Source organism: Passer domesticus, chromosome 12 (genome assembly GCF_036417665.1).
Source record: "Passer domesticus isolate bPasDom1 chromosome 12, bPasDom1.hap1, whole genome shotgun sequence".
Taxonomy (NCBI): domain Eukaryota; kingdom Metazoa; phylum Chordata; class Aves; order Passeriformes; family Passeridae; genus Passer; species Passer domesticus.
In genome coordinates this window covers 108,561-134,477 of record NC_087485.1, presented here as the reverse complement: position 1 = coordinate 134,477, position 25,917 = coordinate 108,561, and the positions used below count along the sequence as shown (strand labels likewise).

The 25,917-nt window shown below is 46.8% G+C and overlaps 3 protein-coding genes across 7 annotated transcripts in view; 2 read left to right on the top strand and 1 right to left on the bottom strand.

Moving 5' to 3' along the window:
• Positions 1 to 8,145, top strand: part of PHLPP2 (PH domain and leucine rich repeat protein phosphatase 2) — a 31,641-nt gene extending 23,496 nt beyond the window's left edge. The window contains exons 16-19 of one of the 3 annotated variants that reach the window (XM_064386186.1): positions 378 to 488; positions 938 to 1,126; positions 1,260 to 1,491; positions 2,802 to 8,145. In XM_064386186.1, the coding sequence (XP_064242256.1) occupies positions 378 to 488; positions 938 to 1,126; positions 1,260 to 1,491; positions 2,802 to 3,941 (1,672 nt within the window). In that variant the 3' untranslated portion in view covers positions 3,942 to 8,145. Of the gene's footprint in view, positions 1 to 377; positions 489 to 937; positions 1,169 to 1,259; positions 1,492 to 2,801 lie in introns of those variants that run through there. The other 2 variants (XM_064386187.1, XM_064386188.1) reach the window with 2 other exon arrangements.
• Positions 4,387 to 10,874, bottom strand: MARVELD3 (MARVEL domain containing 3). Its single transcript, XM_064386244.1, has 3 exons — positions 10,570 to 10,874; positions 10,275 to 10,372; positions 4,387 to 10,161 (listed from the first exon to the last, which is right to left on the bottom strand). The coding sequence occupies exons 1-3, from the start codon at positions 10,626 to 10,628 to the stop codon at positions 9,560 to 9,562; spliced, it is 759 nt and encodes a 252-aa protein (XP_064242314.1). The 5' UTR covers positions 10,629 to 10,874; the 3' UTR covers positions 4,387 to 9,559.
• TAT (tyrosine aminotransferase) overlaps positions 10,042 to 25,917 on the top strand; it is a 33,435-nt gene continuing 17,559 nt past the window's right edge. For 2 of the 3 annotated variants that reach the window (XM_064386214.1, XM_064386213.1), the window contains exons 1-13: positions 10,042 to 10,178; positions 11,295 to 11,412; positions 12,068 to 12,217; positions 18,658 to 18,900; positions 19,080 to 19,184; positions 20,014 to 20,081; positions 20,464 to 20,622; positions 20,802 to 20,940; positions 21,458 to 21,510; positions 21,880 to 22,032; positions 22,916 to 23,044; positions 23,479 to 23,562; positions 25,101 to 25,199. In XM_064386214.1, coding sequence (XP_064242284.1) covers positions 18,666 to 18,900; positions 19,080 to 19,184; positions 20,014 to 20,081; positions 20,464 to 20,622; positions 20,802 to 20,940; positions 21,458 to 21,510; positions 21,880 to 22,032; positions 22,916 to 23,044; positions 23,479 to 23,562; positions 25,101 to 25,199 — 1,224 coding nt within the window. In that variant the 5' untranslated portion in view covers positions 10,042 to 10,178; positions 11,295 to 11,412; positions 12,068 to 12,217; positions 18,658 to 18,665. The remainder of the gene's footprint in view (positions 10,179 to 11,294; positions 11,413 to 12,067; positions 12,218 to 18,657; positions 18,901 to 19,079; positions 19,185 to 20,013; positions 20,082 to 20,463; positions 20,623 to 20,801; positions 20,941 to 21,457; positions 21,511 to 21,879; positions 22,033 to 22,915; positions 23,045 to 23,478; positions 23,563 to 25,100; positions 25,200 to 25,917) is intronic. The other variant, XM_064386215.1, reaches the window with a different exon arrangement.

The window sequence follows — 25,917 nt, the reverse complement described above, 5'->3', positions numbered from 1 at the left end:
ACTGACGTGTCAACCCAGTAGTGACCTGCACAGGGAAGGGTAACCCTTGCCAGGAGAGGAAATGGGATAGTAAAGTAAAAGCACTTTATCACTGTATGATAGTATAACATTCCCTGCCTGAGGCAGCTGAGACTTGCTGTCTTTGGGAAGGGAAAAGTCGGGGTCTGAAACATCAGAGCAAGGAATTTTTCAGTTGGTATGAGGTTTTCCCAGGTGTCTCTGGCATAAGCAGCCAGACATCTCCCGAACACCTAGACCTTAAACTCCTTTCCTTGATGCAGTTCTTTCCACAGACTGCTGTCTAAAACTAGACTGGACAAGGTCCTAAGACCTGTTCAGCGGGTTCTAGAAAAGCATAACTTCTGTTCTCTCTGTAGTCACATTACCACACTGAAGATTGATGCTAAGCCCTCCCTCACAGCAGACTCGGCACTCACTTCTGTCTTCTGGAGTCACGGAGTAGCTGAGATGGCAGGCCAAAGAAATAAGTGAGTATTATGGTCTGCTGAACACTGACACTGTCTTCTCAGGATGCTGGGCAGAGTGCACTGCTGAGCACCCAAGCAGACCTGTTTTGCCCAAGAGCTCATCCATACCTTTTCCTCTCTGGATCTGTTACTAAGTCTTGGTAACTCATGTCTCCACATTTGCCTCTATTTTCACACTTTTCCTGGTACACTTGGACTCCCCTCTCCAGCAAAGATGCTTTTTCTCTTGCCAGCTGTGTCTGTTGCCCTCTCCTGCATGTGGTCAAGGAGGGTTTGGGAATTCCAATAATAAAATGTAGCTGCACATCTCCCACGCTAGTGAATGTAGGGCTGGTGGCTTTGCTGCCCTGTGAGAATGGCACTCACAGCAAAGTGCCTGATGGCTGTAGTTTTGAGAACAAGTTAATTTTTTGAGACATATTAACTTAGCTTGTATGCTTTTCTGACAGGCTGTGTGTGTCATCCCTGGCACTGGGGAGCTTTGCAGAGGGGGTGGAGGCTGTGTATGGCATGTTTGATGGTGACAAGAATGAAGAACTGCCACGTTTGCTGCAGTGCACCATGGCCGATGTGCTCCTGGAGGAGGTACAGCAGTCTGACACCATGTTCATGTCCAACACCTTCTTGGTCTCCCACAGGTAGGACAGTGAGCAGGCTGGTCCTAGTGGGACTTGCATAAGGTATATCAATATGTTAGGTATATCAATATGTTAGCCCTCCAGAATGCCTGTCAGTAGAGTCTGGAGCCTCCTACACTTTCTCTTCCAACAGAAAGCTGGGCATGGCTGGGCAGAAGCTGGGTTCCTCTGCTGTCCTTTGCTACATTCGTAATGAGGTGGCTGATCCAGCCAGCAACTTTTCTCTGACGGTGGCCAATGTGGGGACGTGCCAAGCCGTTCTGTGCCGAAGTGGAAAAGCACTGCCTCTCTCCAAAGTCTTCAGTCTTGAACAATGTTCAGAAGAAGCCAGGAGAGTCAAGGAACAAAAAGCCATTATAACAGAGGTTGGTTTGGACCCTTTCCACTTCAGCTTCCACACTCACATAAAAGCTTGGTACAAATACATGAGCTTGATTGTCTGCATAACATAACAGGGGAGAGGGTGACATGAAGGTTCTGATCTAGTGCTTCCTGCTCTGCTTCATTTGTTGATTTGCTGTCCAAAACTGCATGTTCCTAAGCACTTTGGCCTAAGAACTATGGTTACAGGATGACTTGTAGTATGCAAAACTATTAAAATGATTTCTAGAGAACTTGGTAAAGGTTAACTTTCTAAACACTTGGAAATAACAGGAAAGTTACAAAGAGTGGGAAAAATACATCTGTAAAGATCTTGAGAAATGAGTGCCAATCACTGTAGTTGTATGCTCAGCAGTGGGTCTTGTATTAAGTTGCTAGATAGAAGTGTTTTTCATAAGCGTAATGTGTCACTGTGTTACAGCTCTTCAAGGAATAGCACTGCAGCTACTGACTGAAAATAACTATGGGACTAATGTAGCACGTTAAATAGTTTAAAAACTGGCTCATTAATGGATTCTGAAAAAGAAAAGTGAAATTACTGTATAAGAGACTTCCCTGTGCATCTCATCTGCTAGGTTTTAATACTTTGTGGCAGCAGCAGTGCTGACACCCAGAGGATACAGAAATTAAGAACGCTGAAATTAAACTCAAAACACTGACTTGGAAAAGGGACTGAAGGTTATGGGCACTTCTCTTCATGGTAGACCACTGCCAGGCTGGCCAGGGGACCATCTAGCAGAAGGGCGTAATACATCCTGGTTACAGAAACAGTTTGAGATACCTACCTGTTTGTTTTGTCCTCGGGTTGTAGTGTCCATGATTCAGAATGCAGTTATATATTAATAAAGAGGGAAATAGTTCAGATAATACACAGAAATAGTTTAGTGTCTGGGTAACCTGTCTTGCACTGAGAAAGTCAAAAGTCACTGTCTCACTTGTGCTAAAAAAATAAGTTTCGCATAAGACTAATCAGTGAGACTCTCTGATCAGTGTACTGCAGGTAGTCTAGCTGCACATTTCAGAATTGTCTGCTACAATTCTTCAGAGTACAACAAAAAGTCTTGTGGGATAAAAGTGTGTTATTGCCAGCATGGGTGATGGCGTTTATTGTACCTGGTCATTAGGTATAGTGCATGCGCTGTAGTACCAGCACCTAGATCCCTTTCTCCAGTGCTGCAGCTGTGTAACTGACATTTCTCGAGGCTCCAAACCAGCATATGAGCAGGAGAAAGTTTGCTTTCTAAATTATCTAATAGCACATCCCATGCTACTGCCTTATTTCTCTTGTCCGCAGGACAATAAAGTCAATGGTGTGACTTGCTGTACTCGGATGCTGGGCTGCACATACCTGCATCCTTGGATCCTGCCCAAACCACATGTCAGTTCCATTCCACTGACTGTACAAGATGAATTGCTACTTCTAGGGAACAAAGCTCTCTGGGAACACCTTTCTTATGCAGAGGCTGTCTCAGCTGTGCGGCACCTACACGACCCACTAGCTGCAGCAAAGAAACTCTGCACTTTAGCCCAAAGCTATGGTTGCCAAGACAATGTTGGTGCAATGGTGGTATGTCTGAACATCAGTGAGGACAACTGCACGTGTGAGATGCACGGCCTCACTCTGACAGGCCCTGGGGGATTTAGTTCTACTACCACCAAACCAGCAACACCTTCATGTAGCAGTGGAATTGCTTCAGAGTTCAGCAGTGAACTGTCTGCTTCTGAGGTTAGCAGTGAGGTGGGCTCTACTGCATCAGATGAACACAATGCTGTTGGTCTCGACGGCAGCTTGCTACCACGACAAGAACGACGTTGCAGCCTACATCCTGTGCCCCCCTCAAGCATCTTTCAGCGCCAACCTTCCAGTGCCACCTTCTCTAGCAACCAGTCTGACAATGGTCTAGATAGTGATGATGAGCAGCCTGTGGAAGGTGTGATGACAAATGGCAGTAAAGTGGAGGTAGAAGTGGACATCCATTGCTGTAAAGGAAAGAGTCTGGAATTACAACATCCTGCTGCAGAGTACAGCTCTTCTGCTCCAGGGCCAGAGGATGACTCTGGGCTTGTACTCATCATTCGGAGGCAGAACAGTGTAAACAGCAACACTGTGCAGAGAGGGGTTAAGGAGAAGTGTGAACTCCAAAAATCTCTTTCCACATGTTGTCTTTATGGAAAGAAGCTTTCCAATGGCTCCATAGTGCCCTTGGAGGAGAGCCTCAACCTCATAGAAGTAGCGACAGAGGCACCCAAGAAGAAGACAGGCTATTTTGCTGCTCCATCCCAGATGGAGCCAGAAGATCAATTTGTGGTGCCACCTGATCTGGAAGAGGAAGTGAAAGAACAAATGAAGCAGCACCAGGAGGACAGAGCAGATCAGGAGCTGAAAGAAGAACATGCAGCATCCCTGCCGGAGGAGTTTGACACAGCTCTGTAACCCTACAAGTACCATTCCCACATTATCTGTCCCAGGAAGCTCTGTTTAATAAGGGCTGTCATGCCCTCTGAGGGAGCTGGGATCTGCAAGGAGTACAGACACCTGCTGCTTCCTTAATGGAGTTGAGGAAGAATCAGGAAGGCCATCTGGGCTGTCCACTTAACCACTGTAGCATCTCAGTTGTTCTATGAGCACACAGATCAGCAGCTAAGCTCTGTGTTAGGGACTGTCTGGTAAGTCCTTGAACCCTGAGATTCTGCCAGCTGTGCTGGACAGGGGCTGGCATATGTGTGTATGGGGTGAGGAGGCTGCTGAGAGAGAAATGCTCAGTGTTTAGAGTCCTGTGAATATTTCTGATGCAGTGTCCCACCTTCCCCGCCAGCACCTGACTTTGTTATTCCTTGAACGAGTACAGACAGTTGCAATGAAGCTGACCTGAGAATGGTTTCCTACATTAATTGCAAGCACTTTTATTTATTGCACTGAAGCTGTTCTTTTCCCTTTCAGCCCAGCACTTTATTATTTAGGGTTAGGGGAGAAAGCACTCCACAGCAGGTATGCTGTGGACTTTTCCCAATGGATGTTCTTAGGATAGTGGAGGACTCAGGGTACCAGTGTTCTGATGGGCACTGGTGTAGGGGAGAGTGAAGGTTATGATGGGATCATTCTGTGCAGGATGAGAAAACACATAGCTGAGTGATAAGCAGGTGCCAACCGATGCATTTTATATGGAGCATAGAAAAGATCAGGACTGGTTGATTAAGGCAATGTGTAGATCTAGTGGTTCTAGCTGCAGAGCACAGACCCACCTCAGCAGCAGCCTGGCCACCTTCATCATGGATGCTTCACAGTAGAAGCTTCCTCTACAGAAGTCATGGGATAAAGCCAGGAGCTTGTGCTTGTCTCAGTGGTCAGTCAGAAGAGTTAAGCTGTAAACAATGGTGTGCTGTAAGACTGGCAGAAGCATCCAGTGCTCTTTTCTGTCAACATAAGCCTCTGCATTGTCAGCTACAGCATCTTTGCTTGCCTCTAGAAGCAGGAGTCATATTCCAAATACACAGCAACCAGCATTTCATGGTATGTGCCCAATTTGGCCACAAACAAGGTGAAAGTGTACTTGTTCCTGCTAAGCCTTCAGCACAAAAGCAAAAATTAAACTTTTCATCTTACTCACATTTTTATCAGCACTGAAAAGATGTTTAAAACAGTCCCACTAATGATGAACTGGCTAGTCTGCACTCAGATGCCTTGTTTCCATTAGGATTTTTGGTGCAGGGTGTAAGTTGGCTGCAATTGTTGTCATCTTGTATAAGGGTTGTGGACGTCACTGCCTCTGTAGCATGCAGATCTGTCTTCCTTCCTGACAGAGCTGGATAGCAGCTGTCCCTGTCATGTCAGTGGTGCAATAATCCTGACTGTGATGTGGGCTAGTGCCTTTTCTTCATTAATTATATATTTATGAAGAAAACATAAACGTTTCTTCTGAAGAGATCTGAGGGGCTTGAGTTGTCTATTTTTGGATCAAATTTGGGCCTTACTCAGAAGGAAATACTGTGCAGACTGTTTGTGAAATTCTGTCAATATAGATCTTTTGACAAAATCTAATGGAATTTTACTGAGATTTCAGAGCACCTTGAATTTCTTCTCACTAAGAAAAAAAGGTATTTCTGTCACGCACGAGGAGCAACATTTTAGGATTGTAATCATGAAACAACCCAACTTTTTGCAAAGTTTAAACTCTCACAATTTTTGGTTGTTTAAATGCTTATTTCATTTGGAACTGGAGGTTGAAGCTAACTCTTAAAGTCACAGAAACAAGGATTTGAATCCTTTAGGCAGAGGAGAAACAGCAGAAAAGGTTCAAATGCTAAACCCCATCCCAATGTATTCAGCTGCAACTTTTGATTCTGTTACTGGTGATAATTTTACCAAATATCTGTGCCTAGCCTCACAGTTTCTGATATCTGAAAGGGCTGTGGAACAGCCTCCATTCAGTATGATGATCAGGGACTGATGCAGAAACCCTTATTTCTGAGTAAGACTCTGACAAGTCCTGCACTCTGAGTAGCATGTATGAATGCAAATCAGGTCTCTATTTCTTGCACTGATATGGAAAGTCCAGTGTATCCTTGCCAGTCTGAATCAGTACTATTGCATGCAGAATTGCCACAAGGAGTTAGTAATGAATGGCTCTACCTATCTCAGTGTTGAAGGAATAAGAAAAACACAGCTCTGCAACAGAGCATGCAGATTTCTGAACTGTACCTCTTGGAGGTAGTGGCAGAATGGAACAGAAGGAATGCCTACTTTGACTTTTTCTCCAGTGCTGTTTCTGGTTTTGAAGCAGAAAGGGAGTTTAAATACAGCCAGCTCCTATTTTCTATGGGTGTGAACTGTCATGGAAGACATGGCTTGTTATCTTTCTTACATTCCAGGAAGAATCCACAGATTTCTGTGAAGCTGGTATTATGGACTCTGGGCAGCACAGGCTGAGTTGACTTTAGCTGTTCCAAATAGTGTTTCTTTATTTGACTAAGACAAGCGCTGGTGTCCTCAAGCAGCTTTTGCATATTTTCCATGTGCTTCTTCCAAGGATTAAGCTTTTCCTTTTCCATTTCAGCCACAGCATTGTGATGCTTTTTCTCCAGTCATCCAAAATCTTTTTCATGCATTAAAAATAGTGCCTGTTCATCACAGAAAGTGCTGCTTTTTCCTAGGCCACTTTTGGGTGTCAGCAAAGACACTGGCGTAATTTTTTCATGCAGATGTCCTGGATTTTCTAACAAAAGATTCCAACTGCTGAGACACGCTTCAAGGTCACTGTCATCCAAAGAAATTGGTTTTTTTCTGACATTGGTCAGACAGTGGTGTGGCTGGGTTATCTTCATCTGTCTGGTGAGGACAACTCACAGAACAGAGTGCTTCCCTCCATTACCTTTTGTTTTCCTTCCTCCCTTTGTGTCTGCCCTACTTTATTTATTAACACTACCTTAGATTTCAAGCTCCCAAGGAGCACTGCTGTAGGTGGAACAGGTATGAATGGGCAGTCTACTGAAGGACTCATAGCAGGGTATAGAAAGTGTCTTCCCAATTATCTTCCTGTTCTCCAGTCCCTTCCCTGATTTTACAGAGTTTACAGAGATACTATGTGATCATCACATAACCACATCACTGAGAATGTCCCACTCACTTGCAGACTTTCTGTTAGAGAGGGGTTCTCACCTTGAGGTCCTCTGGCTATTTTGTCCCTGCTGAGCAATGCAAGCCCTCCCACACTGCACGTAGCCACAGCCAAGTGAAGCTGAGGAGGTTGCTGGTCCATCTCTTCAGTAATTCTGGCTCTGCTGATAAGCATGCTTGCTGAGACAGGTACTCTGAAGGCACTGCTCTTGTCCTGTCCTGTCCAGAAAGGCTTCTGTATTGAGTGGTGGGTAGTGGGGGCCCAGGTGTTAAAGGTAAGAGCCTCCATGTTGCCCCCAGAACAAGGCCCAGTGGAAGCAGCATCACAGACTGCTCATATCAGACTGCAATCTTCAGTTAGATGGGAGGGTAACATCCTGTTCCAAGGAGGAGGAAGTATTTTCCTCTCTCAGGGACAAGCTGCTGTGAAGTCTAAAAGCTTTCCTGTAGTACACAGGACCTTCAGCCACACCTAAGGCTTTGGACCTGTGGGGTTTCTGCACTCCTTCCAGACAGATGCTGGTGGCTTTTGTGTCACTTGCCAAAGGCCTTTCTTCAGGCAGATCACCTCTTTGGTCTTGTGCAATCATTGTCTGCTGTTCTATTGCTCTTCTAAAGACTCAACTGTATTTTTCCTCTTTTTTCACATTTTAAAATGTTACCTTTTTAAAATTATTAATATGATCTGGCGCATGTTAACTATTGCAGTGTACCAACCGTTTACTAAATAATCCTTTTTCATGCTTTTTTTTTGTTTTTAAAAAGGAGAGTATTTTCTGTATCCCACTCTAGCATGCACCTATAATGATCCCTGTTTTTATAGTGTGTGGGAGTAGGTTGTCCAATGAATGTGCCCTCAGCACTGTGGCCTATGTACTGCTTTGGAAAGGCAAATAACGTGATTGTTGGAAAACACTAGTCCACTGATTCTTTATTCAGATGTATAGAGAAGTTGATGAAGGAAGAGTATTTTTGCATTGAATTTTCAGCTGACTTAGCAATAAAGATTTTTACTTTCATCTAACAGCTTATTCTGATTCTGTTACTGTGCTGGAAAAAATCTCTGCAATATCCCATTCAAAGGTAGCTGTGTCTAGCAGCAGCTGTGCTGCAGGTTATTCACTGAGCTCTATGTGCTACTTCACTCATCAGCCTTCCATACAAAAACTTCTTTCAGAACACTGTGAGGGTGGAATTCGGCTTACCAGTTATTAAGGCAGCTTTCTGTTTCCTGCTAGAGGAATGCTGCCCTGTGAACTTGCTCTCAATAGCACTGTACAGCTCTAGAAGTAGCTGCAACAAGAGGAAATACAGAAATGTTAGCAGAAACAGGACAACAGTCCTGTAAATCCAAAAACAGGTCTACGTAAATCCCTGTGCTGAGACACTTGATGTTAAAAGGCAAAAAAAAAGCGAACCCCAAAAAGCACATAGTGTGTTCCTACTTGGCATCTGTTTTACTTTAGTGTCTCTAGTTCTAATAGTGTTCCATGGTTTTGGTAATTGTAAGGATTTAGTCACTGGTGCCAGTGAAAGAAGAGCTATGTCCAAGGCAAAGCACGTTTCTGGTATATTTAGTTTTTTAATATGGACAGAACTTATCTGTGAGACTGTGGTGGTTCCAGCCTCATATGAACAATCCACACAATGGACACTGCTCTGAAGTGGCATTTCATTTTGAGACATGAGTTGGTGATTTTTTCCCAGTTAAACTTCCTATAAAAGTTTTTCTAAAAAAAAAAATTAAGAGCAGCATCTCATTTCTCCAACTTCTACATTGAAAATGTATTTTGAAAACAATATACTTCTATATTGAATCACCAATTTTACCTCCTAAAGCTTTTGTCTGATTATCCCAATCTAGGGCATCTTTTTAAGCAAAAGTCTTATATACAAGTTATATAAAAAGACCATTTTATACATAAATGCACCCTCTCCAGGAATTTGAAAAGGCGTTGTATCACAAGTTAGACTGAGTTTGAGAGGTTTTTTCAGGATTTTTTCATGGCCTTATAAATGTCATGTTCACACTGGTCTGTTAATTCCAAGAGACCTACAAGGAAGCAATATTTAACTGTCACAATCATGGGCCTCAGTCACTTGTTTTTAAGAGCTCTTTTCTCAGCAGAGTCACATGCCTTTTGTAAAGACAGTTTCAGCTACAAAAAGGTGTTAATTGACAGAAGCATGTAGCGGCAGTACTTGTAGCAAAGCAGAGACAATCCACTGCATCAGCTTTGAGCCACTAATAACTCAATAGTGCAAATTCAAGTTAGGAATAACCTGACTCTACCATATTTAGAACTATGCCAGCTTGGTGGGTGTTCTGTAGCATTAAGGCTGTACTGTCCAGAAGAAAGGAAAGCATACTGCTTCATCTCAGTAACGAGACTGGCAAAAATCAAGACCATTACTGGAGTGCAGGAATCATTTGAGTTTTATAATTGCAGTGGCTTCTGTTTCTGTTCATGAACTGTCCTATAATCTCTGACAGCTAGGCCTGCACTGAGCAGGTATGCCATGGCAGCCATGCAGCCCAATAGACCAGCAGCAATCTCTGCCCCATGCAAGCTGCACCAGAAGCCCTGATAGCCTTTGCTTTGATAAAGCTGCTCTCTCTCTTTGCACACTGATGAATTATAAACGCTCAGCAGAGAATGGAGGAAATAGTAGAGAGCAGGCACTGTGCCAACTGCAATCACTATGTGCAAGGTGCATTCAATTAGCAGCCATGCTGGGAAGTGCCACGGGACCTGCAGAACACCAACCAAAATTAGAACACACGGGAAGACCAGGAGACATCCTCCCACGACCATCGCTGCCTTTGCAATGGGCAGCTTCAGCAGGTAGAAACGCTGGTCAAGCTGCTGGGCTCGCTCCCCATCCGCTCCGCTGAAGCCGCTGTAGGCCCCGCCGTACTGGTAGTAGTAGATGCCCCCCAGGGCGGGGAGGCCGGTGTATCCTCCCGCCGAGCCGCAGGACACGGAGCTGCAGACCAGGATCAGGGCGGCGAGCAGGACCTCCACCATCTGGCAGCAGGCTGGAGGGGAGGCCGAGGTGAGTCTGCGGCCACAGAGGAGCGCCCGGGGGGGAGCCGGGCCAGACGCTGCGCTCCGCGGGACGGAGGGAGCGGCTCCCGCGGGCCGCGCTCACCCCGGCCCGTGCGCAGGTACAGGCAGCGCCGGCGCTCCAGCGACCCCGGCACGGTGCGGCTTCCCCGCGGCCCCTCTGCCTCTGGTGCGGGTACGGCGCTAAGGAGAGATGATGGCAGGGATGGCAGTGACCCGTCCAGGGCACTTGCCGCCGCCAGTCCGGTCCGCTCAGCCCCGGCGCCGACCCGGACCCCTCGCGGCTGCCCGCACCGCCCGCCCGCACCGCCCGCACCGCCCGCTGCCCTCAGCGCCCGCTGCCCGCACCGCCCGCTGCCCGCACCGCCCGCTGCCCTCACCGCCTGCCCGCCCCGGCGCGTCCCCCCTGCGCGGCACGGGCGCAGCCCCGCTCCGCCATGGCCCGGCGCGGCCCCGCTCCGCGGGCGCTGGGGACGGGGGGCCGGGCCGGGCCGCCCCGGGGTACCGCCAGCGCGGTGAACTCCGTCTCGTCCGCTCGCCTTCGCCCCGCCGGCGCTTCTCTGAAGTGGTGGAAGCGCCGACCGGGCTAGGCCCTGCCCCGTCTGAAGGTGCTCAGCTCCCCGGCGCAGGTGCGCGGTCTTCCGGCACCTGCGCACGGTTCACCAGCTGTTGGCGTGTGTGCCCGCTCCCCCTCGGCCCAAGGACACACTCCCCGCAGCCCCTTGTGGCCATAACGTCTCGAGGTTTCTCACCTGCCACAGAACATGCTTGTTAGAACCCACTGGAAACTGACTAAATTTAACTAACTAAATTTTCACAATTGTACACGTTCTGCCTGTTCCTGTGCTGTGAGTTTTGGTGTGTGTTCTTAATTCAGTTTTTCTGCCACCTCGTGCCTCTGTAAACTTCATCCGTGCTTCTCTGTTCCTGTATGCAACCACACTCCCAGCCTCTCTGGGCCTGCCCTAACTCCACTAAACCCATCCTGTGATGCAGTGACTCACCTCTATGCAGCACTCAAGACACAAGTGCACTGGCAGTTTACATCAGCAGAACAACTGTCTGTCTTGTCCTGGCAATACACAGCATTTTGTTGCTTCTCCAGCTGCCCCAGCACGGAGCCTGTGTCTCCTGATACAGTCACAAACACCATGGGATCTGTCCTGCAGTTGCAGCTGTGAGGTTCCAGTTCAGCCCTTGGCGGACCATGTTCAGGTGTTCAGGTAATTTTCTTTAAATACATTACCTTATATTTAGCCATACAGAACCAAATAGACCCGTTTGGTGTCTTTTTGCCAGAGGCCACTTCAGACTATATGATGGGACCATTTACTGACAATAATGTCCTGCTGCCAGTGTGTCCTCCCATCCTGGTAGACCCCTTAGCACAGCAGCCATCACCTGCCAGCAGAGGAGGTGATGAATTACTCCTGTGGTATTGGTGGTGGCCGGAGTGAAGGCAAGCATCCAGGCTCTCACCCATGTACAAGTGTCAGCATTTCTCAGGGCTGGTAAGGGCAGAGCTGATTCAGGAAAGGGAGAAAAGTAAACAGCAGGACAATTTGGAAATACAGAAAACTCCACATTCAGAGCAAATGCTTTTATTCAAGAGTTTGACCAAACACTGCCTGTAAAAGCTCTTTGCTTTTACAGAAAAAAAAAAAAAAAAGAAAAAAAAAAGGCAAATAAATGCTTTCATTACATTTAGGAAAACACATTTTTGGGAAAACAGTTATACTGTAAGGTCTCAGACACAGTACTTGAATATGTGCCCTGAGAGGCACACATTCCAAATTTGTCTAAGATGCAGAAATACATTTCCTCCCTCTGCAAGACTGATGGCAACAGTAAGACTGTTTCACCTTTCTGTCTCTACAGGAGCAACAGCAATAACCTTATAGACTTATGTGATGAAAAGCCTAAAAACTGCACTTCAGCACTGTAGAAAAACACTCTCCTCAACACTTCACCTGATTCCACAGAGGACTGGAGATCTGAAAATGCATCTTAAAATTTAGTTAGAATGAGGTAAGAGAGAAAGAAAACAAAAGAACCATTGTTTCAATGCCCAATTCAGATAAAGAAATTGTGTGTGAAGTTAAAAAATGGAGAATCCATAGGGAGCTTAGGATGAGAAGTCTGGAGATAGTCCAGGTGCTCAGCAGTGAGGCTGTTGCACACACCTTTTCACCAGCACATGTTGCATCACTTATGTTGACGTGCCAGAAAGCAGGCCTCCTTGCTGGGTGGGTTTAAAAGTTTTAGCAACCATTTGTGAACTTTTAGGGTCATGCACAGTGCAATTTTTCTTAGTAGACCTTTTAACTGAAAGGGACATGAAGAACTAAATTGAATAATCATGAGTCACAGGAAGGGATGAAATAAGTGTTTCTTATGCAGAGTGTTGCTGCTGGTCATCCAACAAACTGAGATAAAGCTTTCTTTGGATTTGTGTGTGATTTACTTGTTCAAAGACAGGAAGTCTTGCTCTGTTGGAGATGTGTTCAGTGTTCTACTAGAGTGTTTGCTGCTAAAAAGTAAGGTACAAGCTTCAAGATACTGTAGAAGTGAGTCAGTCTTATTTAATTTCTGTTGCTATAATGAGAAATCTTAAAAACATGCTTTGTGTCACTTCACTCCTGCTCAAAGTTCTGTAGCTGAACATGTTCCTCTTGGGTTCCTGTTCTCACTGCAACAAATACCAGTCAGCAGAACAGAGCAATAGGAAATTGAGGATACCAATATTAATCTTCACCACTGTTCTGGCTTCTCTTTGTAATTATTTATTAGTATTATTTTTGGCTTCTTTGGTTCTGGCTAATTCTGATATCATTGTTGTGCTAAGGGGGGGAAGGATCTGGTTTGGCTTGCCATGGACCAAGAGCTCTGACCTGGTTCAGTGCCCTCCCTGGGAACTTGGAGGGTAAAGTGGTAGGAGCAAGTCATGAACTGCCTCCTATGTGTCCAGTTTGAGGCAGCTGGGAGCTGCAGCACAATCACTGCTGAACACCACAACCAGATTTATTGACTGTCCCACATAAATAAATAATCACAGGGACAATGAGTGCAGCATGATGACGATAGAGCAGTACTGTAGAAAAGAACTGGAGGTTACTGTGAATGACAAACTGAACTCAAGTCCACAATGTCACTCTATTGCGAAAAAACTAACATTTCTAGGGTGTATGAACAGGAATGTCACATGTAGGACGTGTGAAGAAATTCTTCTGCCCCCACTTCAGCACCAGCTTGGCTTCAGTCTTGCACACTGTGTTTCCAGAGGCGAGTGGATCAGCTGGAGGGGATTCAGAAGAAAGTAAAAGAAATATCTAGAAATACAACCTGTGAGAAAAAGATTGATCACAGACATCTCATTTGAAATAACTAGCATCTGTTAACAGCTTGCAAGCTTGTAAATAGAGAGATATCTTGACAACTTGCAAACTTGTAAAAAACTCTTGTCAAGAGCAGGGAAATATTTTGTTCACTCTGTTTGCTGTTGGCATGGTCAGAAAACAGAGAGCTTAGCTTGAAGCAAAAGGGATTTATTTTAGGCACCCTCAATGTTTCTCACACACACTCCAAGTCCACCATTTTATAAAGAGATGAACATTTATTGCAGGAGTGGATTAGTAAGCAGATAGTAGGTTTCCATCACTGGGGCTGTAATTCAGTCATGAGAAGGCTGGCACATCTGTGTTCTTGTGAGAAGGAAGTGCTGGTGCTGCCCACACCACCCCCATTAGCTGGTTACTGTTCCAGTGGCTCCAAGGCCATTGGAGGACAGCTGCTATGACATATCATGCAACAGCTCAAGTCTCTGAAGCCGTAAGTCAAACACAGGATATGCACTTACCTGGATAATATTTACCTGGATGTAAACAGACACAAGTCTGGACAGTATGTTTTCTTTCACTGTGCCTGTACTCAGGAACCAGTAACACTCACACTTTGTGGAACATTCCTCTCAGCATCTGTAACAGGAATTGCAAGTTTTAATCATAGCTGTTGGGCCTGTAGCTCACTGGTGCTTCCAACTCCCCACAAACCTGGAGTGCACTCTGTGTCTCTCAGTGTGCTGGCTATGGACTCAGTGCCCAAGCTGAGCAAGCAAAGACTCCTGTACCTGCTGGACTCTGTCCCCACCCAGCACCACAGTGGTCAGTGGCCAGGGAGTACAGTCTGCTGGAAGGAGTAGACATAAATTGCTGGAAATAAAAGTAAAATATAAGTAGGTAACAAGTGAAGTCATTTGTTACCAACCCTGGTAGATTTTTATGCAGAGTACTAGTTGGGCGTCTGTCCCTGCACCTCCCAGTGCACCTTGAATTGGCAAAACTATCCTTGTGCATGACCTACCTGCAGTCTGACAGAGACAGGTTTGTCAGTGCAACAGTGCTTGAGCCTGTGCTCTCCTCAAGCAGCTGTTTGCCAGTCCCGCTTTGTGTCTGCAGCTTAGTCTGGAAGCCAAATTGCTTGGTCTTACTGGCTTCACCTCTGCTCACAGAAATGGGACTCTGGAAGCCCTGTTACCAGAGAAAGGCAGTACCATAAAAATGCTGAAGTTATCACTAGTTTCTCCTTCTAGTGGGAAGAGATAAAAATCAATTGCTCAAGCTAAACAAGAAAGAGGGAGCTGAAGAGGTATGCACAAGATACCTGTGGGCTTGACCTGCTGGCACAGAGGAGCAAACTACAGAGGGTGGAGGCAAGTCAGTGGGGTGGGATGTTAGTGGGGAGCATAGGACCTGACAGTGCAGAGAGATGGCAGCCTTGCTAGCAGAAACACATCCTACAGGGTATGGCTGCCTCTTTCACTGCACCAGGGAAGGATGCCTTGGCCATATTTCTAGAATACTAACTGCTGAATTGTGTGTTCATGCTTTTGTCCTGTGAAACACTGCACAACAAGGGGTGGGAGGATAGGGGCTGCATACCTCATGTGAAAATGTCTGGAGGAGGACTGGAGTCATACAGTGAGAGGAGAAGGGCATTGTAATAGCCAGAGAAACCCACTGGTGCCATTGTACACTTCTGTCCTCACCCTGCTTCTCACCAGGTTCTCAGCCTTATGTAACTGAACTTCCTATGTCTCCAGAGCCACATTTTTCCCCACCTTGGCAACAGACTTCCACTGTGGCCTCCCCTGAACCTCACTGCTGTGTGCAATATGACAGGTAGGGCTCCAGTTGCGTCAGTTTGGGGATTGTTGCTAGGCAGAATATACAGCATCGTCCTTGAAGCCTCCCAATGCTGTGTTTAACCCTGCCAGGGCTGCAGCATGGCAAGAGATGGGGCCAGCTGAGGGAAGTGAGAAAATAACCCATAGGTGCTTGGGTTGCATTAACTTCCAAAGGTTACTCATGTCAGGTTTCAGTGAAAAGAAGAGAGAAATTGTGTAGCCCTCAGTGGAAGACAGTCCAAACAGCTTCAATACAAGATGTTGCTCTGTGAAAGGGTTTTGAAAGGTGCTATTCCTTGTCCAAAGGCCTTGGGGCTAGTTGCAATGAGAAGTCTGCCCTCCAGTCTGGTGCTAAGGATCCTGGCTAGACCTGCTGCCTTCCGCTGCCTTCCAACCTGCCTCCAACCCTGAATCCTTGGCCCCCACTGTGGCCTCAGAAGTGCCCATTGCAATACTGGGGTCAACAGCAGGTCATGGCTCCCCAGCAGCGTCAGCGTCAGCACTGAGGGAAGGGGCCACTCATGTCACCTGGGGAGGTGCAGCCTTACAGATGGTTGTGTAGTGAGCATGGGTTGAATGCAAGGTCCTTTGTCCTCCAACTCGGGTGCAGGTATAAACAGGTAAAATTCACAGTGACCACTGGCCTCTGCAGTGAAGGCATCAGCAGACTGTTTGCTCGAAGGTTGGCAAGGCCCTCTTGTCCCTGAGCAACTCTTCAGTCTCTGGCCATCTGCTGCCATGGCAATAAGGGAAGACTTGGAGGAGCCCTTGGAAGGCAGGAAGAGTGCAGATGTCTCTCATTTATCCTAGCCATGCAGGAATTAAGAGGAAGGAAGCCATAGGTTCACATCACTTAGCAAAAAAGGGCCTTCTGGGAATGGTATCATCTGTGGTTTGCAATACCATCAAAGAGGGAAGAATTGCATAATTTCTGCTGGCTGCCAGAATTATGAGTTTACTTGGGTCTTGCAGCAACAAAAAAAGACAAAACAACCCCAAACCAAACCAAACCAAACAGAAAAAAGAAACCAAAAAAACCAAGAAAACCCTCCAAACCAATGACGACTTGAGCTTACTTTAATCCTTCAGGTCCTGGTGCCTCCAAAGCACTGGCTAGGGAAGTGCTTTCCTCCCTTTAGTTTATTGAGGAAGATGCCTCCCAATTGTAATGAAGCCACAAACTGGTGTTTGTCAGCTGGTGCATTGGGATCCCAGAAACTCTTAAGTCAGAATAGACTGATGGCTTCCTCAAGCTTTATGATCCATCAGTCCACTCTCATTGAATCACAAGGTACTAGTGCTGGAATACCTGGACTCTGCAGTTTGCCCCCAGCAGTGTTTGCAGACTGGGGAAAGTGGTGGCAAAGGGTGGCAACCCAGGCACGCCAGGAAGCCAAGCTGTCTCCTTAGGCTGCCCCCAGAAAGAGTTAATGCAGAGCCATGTTCCAGGCGTTTGAAGTGACTACAGTTGCAAAGGGGAGGAGAGGTCATTTTTGGGTGGGGAGAGCAGCCCTCTCTGTGAGCCAATGGCTAAATGATTCAGTCTCAACGCCCAGTTTTGGGGATTATTTCATGGGCAAAAATTCACAGGATTTCCTCTCAAGGGGATTTGTCCTGGATGAAAACTAGGGACTGGGCCCCCAGGCTTGCTGGTGTCTCCGTGTCTGTGCTGTAGAAGGTAAGGTGCTGTGTTCTGGTGTCTTGCTTCTTTCAGGTGGGTAGTGGGGAGTTCTTCCCTGGCCGCCTGCACTGAAGGTATCTATTTTTTGATACTGAAGGTATCTGTTTCTACAGCTCCCCTTTTCAGAAGGACCATGTTGCAGGGTGGTGTAAGGGCTCTGCTAGTATAGACTGTGTATTTGGGGCACAGCCCAGCTGTTGAATTGAGATACATGGCCCATTTCTAGGCTGAGTTTTTTGTGCAGCCCTGCTGTATATTTCTTCAGCTGACTTTCTTCTGGTAGAAAGGAAACACAAGGCTTCAGCAGAAAAGCTGAAATCTTGCTTTGTGACCCTGTTAGATCAGCCTGGTTGCTATAAATGGCCTAATAATGCACTGCGGGTAGAGTAACTGCAGCAGCATGGGCATCTCTACGTGCGAACTTCACTGAAACAGTGAGAAATTTGTTGAGATAGCAAATCCTGTCTGAACCAGGTAACACTATAGCCCTTCTGGCTCAGTCTCTGCATCAAGGAAGGGGAAGCTGTGCTGTATCTGCGAGTGTGGGGCTATGCAACTACCATCAGGAAAGGGCCACTGTTTATTGAATTGCTTTTCAGTGAAGCAGAGAAATAGGAGAGGAGAAAGCAGTTTGTGGCAGGATTACAAGGTAGTGTTCCAGTATTAGCAAGAACAGACTTTGTGGCTCAGGAGGGCTGCCTCTTCTGTGGCCTATCCTAAGCTGCAGGTGGAAATGCCTGAGTCATCATCAGTTTGTAAGTTAGGCTTTTCCTGCCTGGTCTAGCTCGTGTTCTGGGTATAACATGCTGGGATGTGTAAGTCACTTTTGTGTCCTTTTTTGGGTCTTGGAGGCAGCTCTGCCTTCTTTGTTACTCAGTTTCAGGTTGAACTACAGGCCCTTTGTTTGCCTCAGTGCTGCCTCCTGAATCTCCTAAGATGGCCAAGTCTTGCTCCATTTCCTAAGCATTGCCTTTTGCTCTAGGCTCTCTGGGCTGGGCTGTTCTCTGCTGACAGAAGTGTCTAACCTCTATCCTGCCACTGCCCAGTGCATCCTGATAACATTAAAGAAGAACTGCCTTTTTGGCATCTGATATTTGATTTCTAGTGCTGCATTTCTGTCTGTAGACTGGAGGAACATACTGCATATGAACACACATAGTGGGCCAGCCCTTATGTATGCAGGTTGAGGTGAACAAGTTGATAGCTGGGGGGAGAAAGTGGGTGACCTGGTCCTTCTGTCAGTGGAATATTGAATCTGCAGTCAAGCACTGACTACAACATGCTGCTAATTCTTGGCTTCTGGCTTTAGCAGGGCTTTTTCTTCCTCAGTGCAGGAGGTCCATACTAGGCAGGAGTGCAGCTAACACACAGAAGTGTTTTAATCTTTCCCTCTGTATTTCTCTCTCACTTATGCATGGGGTTTCACTACATCCTGGCACCAAATATGGCCCTACTTGCCGCTGCTGCTTTGTCCATAGGCAGTAGGTAGTGTCTACAGATTTTGGAAGTTTTACTTATGGGCTGCATCCCCAAATGCATCCCCAAACAAGATTCCTTGTCTGACATGTGTTAACTAAGACCAGGAAATTCACTTTGCACTGACAGCTCTCAGGATGGACTCGTACCTGATCCAAGTGAATGGCCATGGACATCATGCCCCTATGCTAGATGTTCATCTCAAGAACACTGGGAACACCATATCACCAGGGAAGGTGAAGGGTCGGAAGCCAAGATGGGCTGTAAGGGCTTCTGAAATGTCAAAGAAGACTTTCAATCCCATCCGAGCCATTGTAGACAGCATGAAGGTGGAACCCAACCCAAAGAAAGCCATGATCTCCTTGTCATTAGGTGAGCATAGTCCTGTGGCTGAAGCCTCCAGGTATTTGGATCAACTGTGTGGCTGACAGATTGCAGGGCTCTGAAGCACAAAGTTTGTGCGAACACCAAGGGATAGGTCAGACAACCACACAGCTCTGTGCCTGTCACAGATCAGTGAGAACTTTACTGTTTTTTTGATCTTTGAACAGGAGACCCGACGGTCTTTGGAAACCTTCCCACAAATGATGAGGTCACACGGGCTGTGAAGGAGGTTTTGGACTCAGGACAGTACAATGGTTATGCTCCATCTGTTGGTAAGTTGACAAAGCTCATCCTGTGAGAGTTGGATGAAGTCATGTTGCAGGTGCTACCCCACAGCAGGTATATGGAGCCCACAGACATCTTTCCATTAGCACCCTACAGCTCTCGTCACCAACAGTCACACAAACACACAAGTATGTGCATCCCCCAGATACACCTGTGTGCTCTTTCCTGTGTGGGCTGTTTGAGGCCCAGAGATCCTGCAGATGCTGTTTGCTGCCCCAGCCATTGGGCCAGACAGGCTATCAAGAACCTATAAGGGCTTGGGGACTGTGTGTCCCTGCTATGGGTTATAGCTAAGCTCCTTTCTGATCTGCCTTAACCAGGAGTTCCCTTGGGCTCCCTGACTTCACTGACACCATGAGCCTTGTTTGCAGTTAGTGAAAACTAGAAAAGCATGCACAAAGCACAGACCATGCCTGTATCATGGGGCCCTCCATCTGGTGACAGGGAGGGCTGCCCCAGTGGCATTGCTAAACAATGAAAGCCATGTCTTCGCTTCCTTCTGGCTCAGAAAACTCCCTGGCTTCCTTCCACTCTGCTCCTGTCAGTTCTGTACCTGGGACATGCTGGGGCCAGACTTTGCCTCCCTGCTCAAGATTTGTCCCTGCTCTTGGCCGTTCTGGCCCAGCCTTGGGGCTGCATGATGCTTGGCCTGAGGCAGGACAGTCTCTGCCACTCTGGGACGCCACCAAATGGGTTTTCCCCAGATGGGCAGCAGCTGTGAGCCTTGTACTGGTAAGAAGAAAGAAACAGTACTGGTAACAAGAAGGAAAGAATCTGTAAAAACCTCCTTTCTATGTCTGACTCGTCTTTCCTCAGGCTACCAGTCCTGCCGGGAAGCTGTTGCTGCATACTACAACTGCCCAGAGGCACCACTGAAGGCCCAGGTACTGGTGCCCAGCTAAGGCACTCCCACTGCAGTGCAAACAGGGTGCTGCTGCCTGCAGACCACAGGGCATGGGAGCCCCTACCCCAGCTCTCCCTCCCTACCCAGTTACAGGACTAAAGGCTAGTCAAATCATCTTGTCCCAAGGTGGCCTCCTGCTACTCTCATCCCTTCCCTGAGCCCTTCACCTCCACCCTCCCCAGGAAGAGGTTTTGCTTTCCACCAGCTGAAGTTTCCCTGCTTTCAGTCAGGCCCTGGCACTGTCTTTTTTGGCTGAGAAGCTCTCCCTGGCAGAGCTGAGCCTGGATGTTATGTCACTCCTGTGTGTTTGGAGTACTTCAGTGTAGTTGTGGTTCCCACTGACATCTCTGTGCTCTTTGCAGGATGTCATCTTAACAAGTGGCTGCAGCCAGGCCATAGAGCTTGCCTTGGCAGTGCTGGCCAACCCAGGGCAGAACATCCTGGTGCCACGGCCTGGCTTCTCCCTCTACAAGACTCTGGCATTGTCTATGGGGATAGAGGTCAAACTCTATAACCTCTTGGTAAGTTGTGGCAGGCCTGGAAGGGACAGCCCTGATATTTCTCCTCTCAGAAATACCCTGGCCCTGCCTGAAAAGTGGGTGAAGGCGACATGAGTAACCCTGGGTGCCCTGGCACACCTGACCTTGGGTGGTAAGTCCAGTTCCTTGGCTTTTACTTTCCTTTCTCTTCACTTCACTAGCCAGAGAAGGCCTGGGAAATTGATTTGGAGCACTTGGAGTCTTTGGTGGATGAGAAAACAGCTTGCCTCATTGTGAACAACCCATCGAACCCCTGTGGCTCTGTGTTCCGCAAGAGCCACCTCCAGGAGATCCTGGCAGGTGAGCCTGCCTGTGTGTTTCTGGGGCCTGGGGCATGGTTGCAGTCTGGTGTCTGCCCCCATTGCTCATGTCTCAATCACCGCAGCACCATTGCCAAAGGCTTTGCTTCTGACTGACTCAACCTCAGGAATGAGGGCTTACTCAGTGTGGAGGTGCTGTCTTATCTAGGCAAGATCATGCAAAGCATGTATCTTCCTCAAGAGCTCTCTGTGACTTGGCCTGCTCATTTCTCCCCTCTGGCTTTGCACTGGGAGTGTTCACAGGAGCCCTGTGCTTCCTTGTCCTGACAGGGAGGGCTGTGCTGCCAGTCCCCACCAAATGGAGCAGAACTAGGCCCAGTCAGGGCAGGGATCCCCAGTGGTCAGGCTCTCCAAATGAATAGTCTGTAGGAGGAAGATAGGGACCCTGTGCCCTGAGACAGAGCTTCCCTCAGAGCTCTGCCAGGCCCTGCAGCAAAGGGCAAACTTGTTCCCATGGAGAATGCAGGTGGCCAGGCTGAATGCCCTCTCTTCCACAGTGGCATCAAGACAGTGTGTGCCCATCCTGGCTGATGAGATCTACGGAGACATGGTGAGTGTCTGTTGCAGTCCTTTGCACTCGCAATGCTGCCTGTCCTTTTTGATGTACCTAGTCCTTGGCCATGGCAGTCAAGTCTCTAGAGGTGAGGGACAGCTCCACTTCCCAGGGCCTGGGTCCATGCCTGGAGCTCCCAATCCTTTAGGGCACAGTCTTAGGGGAACCTCTCATGTCCAGTTCCCTTCCTCTTCCTGAACAGCTTGCTTTTATGTCTGTGCACTTACCATGTTCATACTTTGAAGCTGTGAGTTTCACCATCGGTTTCCCACCACTTTCCTGTATCCCTTCTTGTTAAGCCTCATGCTCACACCCAGTTGTCACAGTAAGAGGCAGGGACAGCCCTAACACAGTCTCTGGTCATAGGTATTTGCTGACTACAAGTATGAACCCATTGCAACTCTCAGCACCAATGTGCCAATCTTGTCCTGCGGCGGCTTGGCAAAGCGATGGCTGGTCCCTGGCTGGCGGATGGGCTGGATCCTGATTCATGACAGAAGAGACATCTTTGGTAATGAGGTGAGAACCGCTGTGTTGCTGTCATGGCAACAGACTTGCAGAGTCTTCAGTATGTGGATCACCAGGTGTTTAACTGATACAGGCAGGTACTCTCACGTGGGTGTGACCCAATTGTGTTTACCTGCTTCTCTGCCCCGTTTCATATCCCTTCTTTACTCCATCTGCTCCCAGACATGGTCTTCTACCCACATCTACACTGTAACTCACTCTGTATCTCTGCTGGTCATTAATATACGCCTTGTCCTTTTCCTGTGCTTCTAACTTCTCCGAGAGCTCCAGTGTGCACTGAAAGTATTGCATGGCTTATCGGGCATGTGGAGTCCATGTGTGGTGTCTATGTGCTCTTACATGGTTTCTCTTAAAAGTAAGAACAAAGCACCTTGCAGTGCTGCCAGTACTTTATCTGGCTATTTTTCAGCTGTGTTACAAGGACAACCATCTACTGCAGTGACCTTTCCACCTAGAAGGCTCTCTGCAGAGGAAGAGGGAGAAGAGAGGACCAAATGAGTGAGCAGAAAAGCTAATATTGATTGTCCTTACCTGGCTTTGAAAGTGTGGATTGTGGGCACAAACCAAAGGGAAATGCAAAGTTGTATTTGGAACAGCTCTGGCTTTATTTGTATTATCTATATTCTGGCCTGGTTTGAGTCAGATTGGGAAGCTCCAAAGGTTTTCTCTGTTGGCATTTCAATCTGCAATGGAGGAACAGAGAATGACACTGTAAATAGTCTGCTAAACCTGACATACAGTCAAACAAATGTTCTTTGTATGCTCACTGAAGAGAAGGGTGTGAACAGCTGTAGAAATACAGGAAGTGAGCCTTGGAGCTGTTCCTTTCCTTTAGGGAAGCATCATTTAAGCTGCAAGTATTATGTTTTCTCAGATCAGGGACGGCCTTCTAAGACTGAGTCAAAGGATCCTAGGACCCTGTACAATTGTCCAAGGAGCACTGGAGCGTATCTTGCACCGAACACCACCTGAGTTCTACCACAACACCCTAAGCATCCTCAAGGTAAACAGGCTGTTATAGATCAAGAAGGGTTGTTCAAAAATTGTTTGGAGGGAGTCCTTTCTCTCTAGTTCATCATTCTTCCTCTCCTCCTCCCCACTTGGAGCTGCAGTTTTGTCTGTGATTAGGATGACCCAACAGATCAAATTCCAGCAGAATTTGTTATGGGCAGAAATACTGTGATAACATTCAGGCAGCCTAGCTCTGCAGCTGGAGCTGCTGACCCAGGGGATGAAGTTTGGCATTGACTTTCTGAGCTCAGCTCAGTAACACCTGCTGTATTCAAGGCCATGATCTCCCATGCTGTTTGCATTTGTTGTCCCTTTATTTGCAGTAGGCAAACCTGTTCATAGTCCCGGTCCAGAATTTGGCTTCCAATCACGGAACTGTTTTCTGGACTTTCTCCTGTTTTGAAATTTCTGCTTTTTGCTTTTCAGTCTAATGCTGACCTTTGTTATGCTGCCTTATCAGCTATCCCTGGCCTTCAGCCTGTCAGGCCTGCTGGAGCCATGTACCTTATGGTAAGTGAGGATCACTAGCACTCACACTAGGTCTGGTTGCCAGAGCTAGTCAATATTTCAGATTGGTACTTGCCACCAGCTCTCCATTACTATGCATTTTCAAATTGCCCTGTGCGGTAAAAGCATCCCTTGATCACCTTAGAAGGCCAGGATATGCTGTTAACTGCTCACTGAGCAGAGGCCAGTACATTTAACCCACTTGCTTCTGCACAGAACTCCATGACTTTTACTTTTCAAGACAAGGCTGTTTCACCTGCATATAAATGCCGTTGGCAACTGGAAGCCCCTATAAAACAAGGCAGAATATCATACCTCCTGTAGAAGATGAAGCCTTCTTCATAGTAGCATGCCTGTCTTCTGCCTGTGGTGTTGCCTTTTCTTCTGCCTTTTCCCATGCCTGTTTGCTTGAAGGTTTATAATATGCTCAAATTTCCTTTTTCATCTCATCAAGCTCAGTTGAGAAATTTATGACACCTTGACACATATGAATTTTTTTTTCCTTTTACTTTGTTCCATCTCATAATGTCTCCAGTTTTTCATTCACTCTTAAAATGTGGACTCAGAACTGGACAATACGGCAGTATCTGTCTCACTCATTTCTGTAGAAAAATCCTTATCACTTTACCCTGTTTCAAATTTTACTCAGAACTACACAGATCATTTTGCTTATCCTTTTTATATAGAGGCACAGCTCTAAGATTCTTTCACACTTATTGTATTTCTGCAGCTGGCCGTCTATTTCAAATTAAATCATGTGTTTATTTTTGTTTTCTACTAGCTCTTTCAGAACTTATGTATGCAAATTATCTATCAAATTACCTGTTTAAGAATATTTTCATGAGATGTTTAAAATCTTTGGTTATAAAGGTCAGTCTGGATGAGGCCCTGAACAAGCTGATCTAGTGGGTGGCAGCCATGCCTATAGTGGAAGCATTGGAACTAAATGAGCTTTAAGGTCCCTTCCAATCCAAACCATTCTGGGATTCTATAAACAAATGGCCAAAATAGCACTGTCTTTATGTGAGAGATGGACAGCTGCCTTCTTTCCAAATACAAAAAAGAAATATTTATTGGAGATGTTACCATTTTCATGTCATTTTACCAATTATATTATCCTACAAGGATTTATTTTGTTCATAATATTCTAGACCTTGCTATATTTCTTTTTATTTTAAACCAAAGCATTAGTTTTTTCTTTCATGACAGGATTACTAATGCATATTGAGTTCTCCACCAAGCTCTGTCTCAATGTCTTATTTATTCCTTTTCACTTCTAATTGGTTACCATGTCTTTTCTATCAGATGTTTTTTTTATTGAAGCAGCATTTAACTGAAGTTCCATTTTTAGGTAGTTAATGAAGGCTTTTTCAGAAGCCCAGTTTTCATTTATATGTTTCTGTCTTGCATCCCAGGCAGCCCAAAACATAAGCAAAAATTGAAGGCAGACAGTTGCTCTTCGCTGGGAAGTCATTGGGCCATGTGTGTAAACAAGGACACTGTAGATAGTTTTGGTTGCCATGTTATATCCTCTGCTGCAGGTTGAGATAGAGATGGAGCATTTTCCGGAGTTTGAAAATGACGTGGAGTTCACTGAGCGACTCATCTCGGAGCAGTCTGTGTTCTGCTTGCCAGCCACGGTGAGCCTAACACTGAGCGCCCCAAGGAGCTGCAAGGCCAGAGCAGGGTGGGAGAAACTGTAGGGGTTTGCATCCCTGAGCTCTCAGGACAGACTGGGAGTTGTGTATGCAAGTGTCCACAGTAATATAGTAATGTGTAGGAGCTGGCTGTCAGCTGCCCATGCTGTGTGTGGCAGTCTCTGGCTCACTAACAGCCCTTAGTCAGGCTGCCAGGATCTTCCCAACTCCAGGCTTGCCCAGTATTTCTCAACCTGTCAGAGCTGTATTCCTGAAATCCATATACCTGCACACTTCCTTGCTGAAGGTACTCCCTCAGAGGAGTGCTGTGTTCCTTTCCTCAGTCTGTTTCCAGTCCCCCACCCCTCCAGACAGAGGGAAGGCTGAGAACATCTGTGCCTTGCATTCACTTCCAACACTGAATATGGACAGGGCCTTAAATATTTTCCAGCCCTCTCCTTCGCTAACTCCTTTCAGCCTATTCCCTGCACAGTCTGCTCTTCGCAGTTGACACAAAATCCTCTGGCCTGTCCCCCTCACAGCATCATGTCTACACAGATGGAGATGGGAGATTTGCTTGGAACAGGAAAAACAGTCTAAGGGAGCAAGAAACAAGCCCTCCTGTTCTATATTGACTGTATTTATGTGTTGATGCAGCTCATGGTGCCAAGGCGGGGCTCTAAAACTGGCACTATCCCGGGTAATCTGCCAGCTTAATCTT

What these genes read in the sequence shown, in the direction of transcription:
- MARVELD3 (XM_064386244.1), bottom strand. Translation starts at nt 10,628, where the DNA reads ATGGCGGAGCGGGGCTGCGCCCGTGCCGCGCAGGGGGGACGCGCCGGG. An exon ending in CGCGCCGGGGCGGGCAGGCG is followed by an intron (nt 10,373 to 10,569) that starts GTGAGGGCAGCG and finishes ATCTCTCCTTAG; the next exon opens with CGCCGTACCCGCACCAGAGG. An exon ending in GTACCTGCGCACGGGCCGGG is followed by an intron (nt 10,162 to 10,274) that starts GTGAGCGCGGCC and finishes CCTCCCCTCCAG; the next exon opens with CCTGCTGCCAGATGGTGGAG.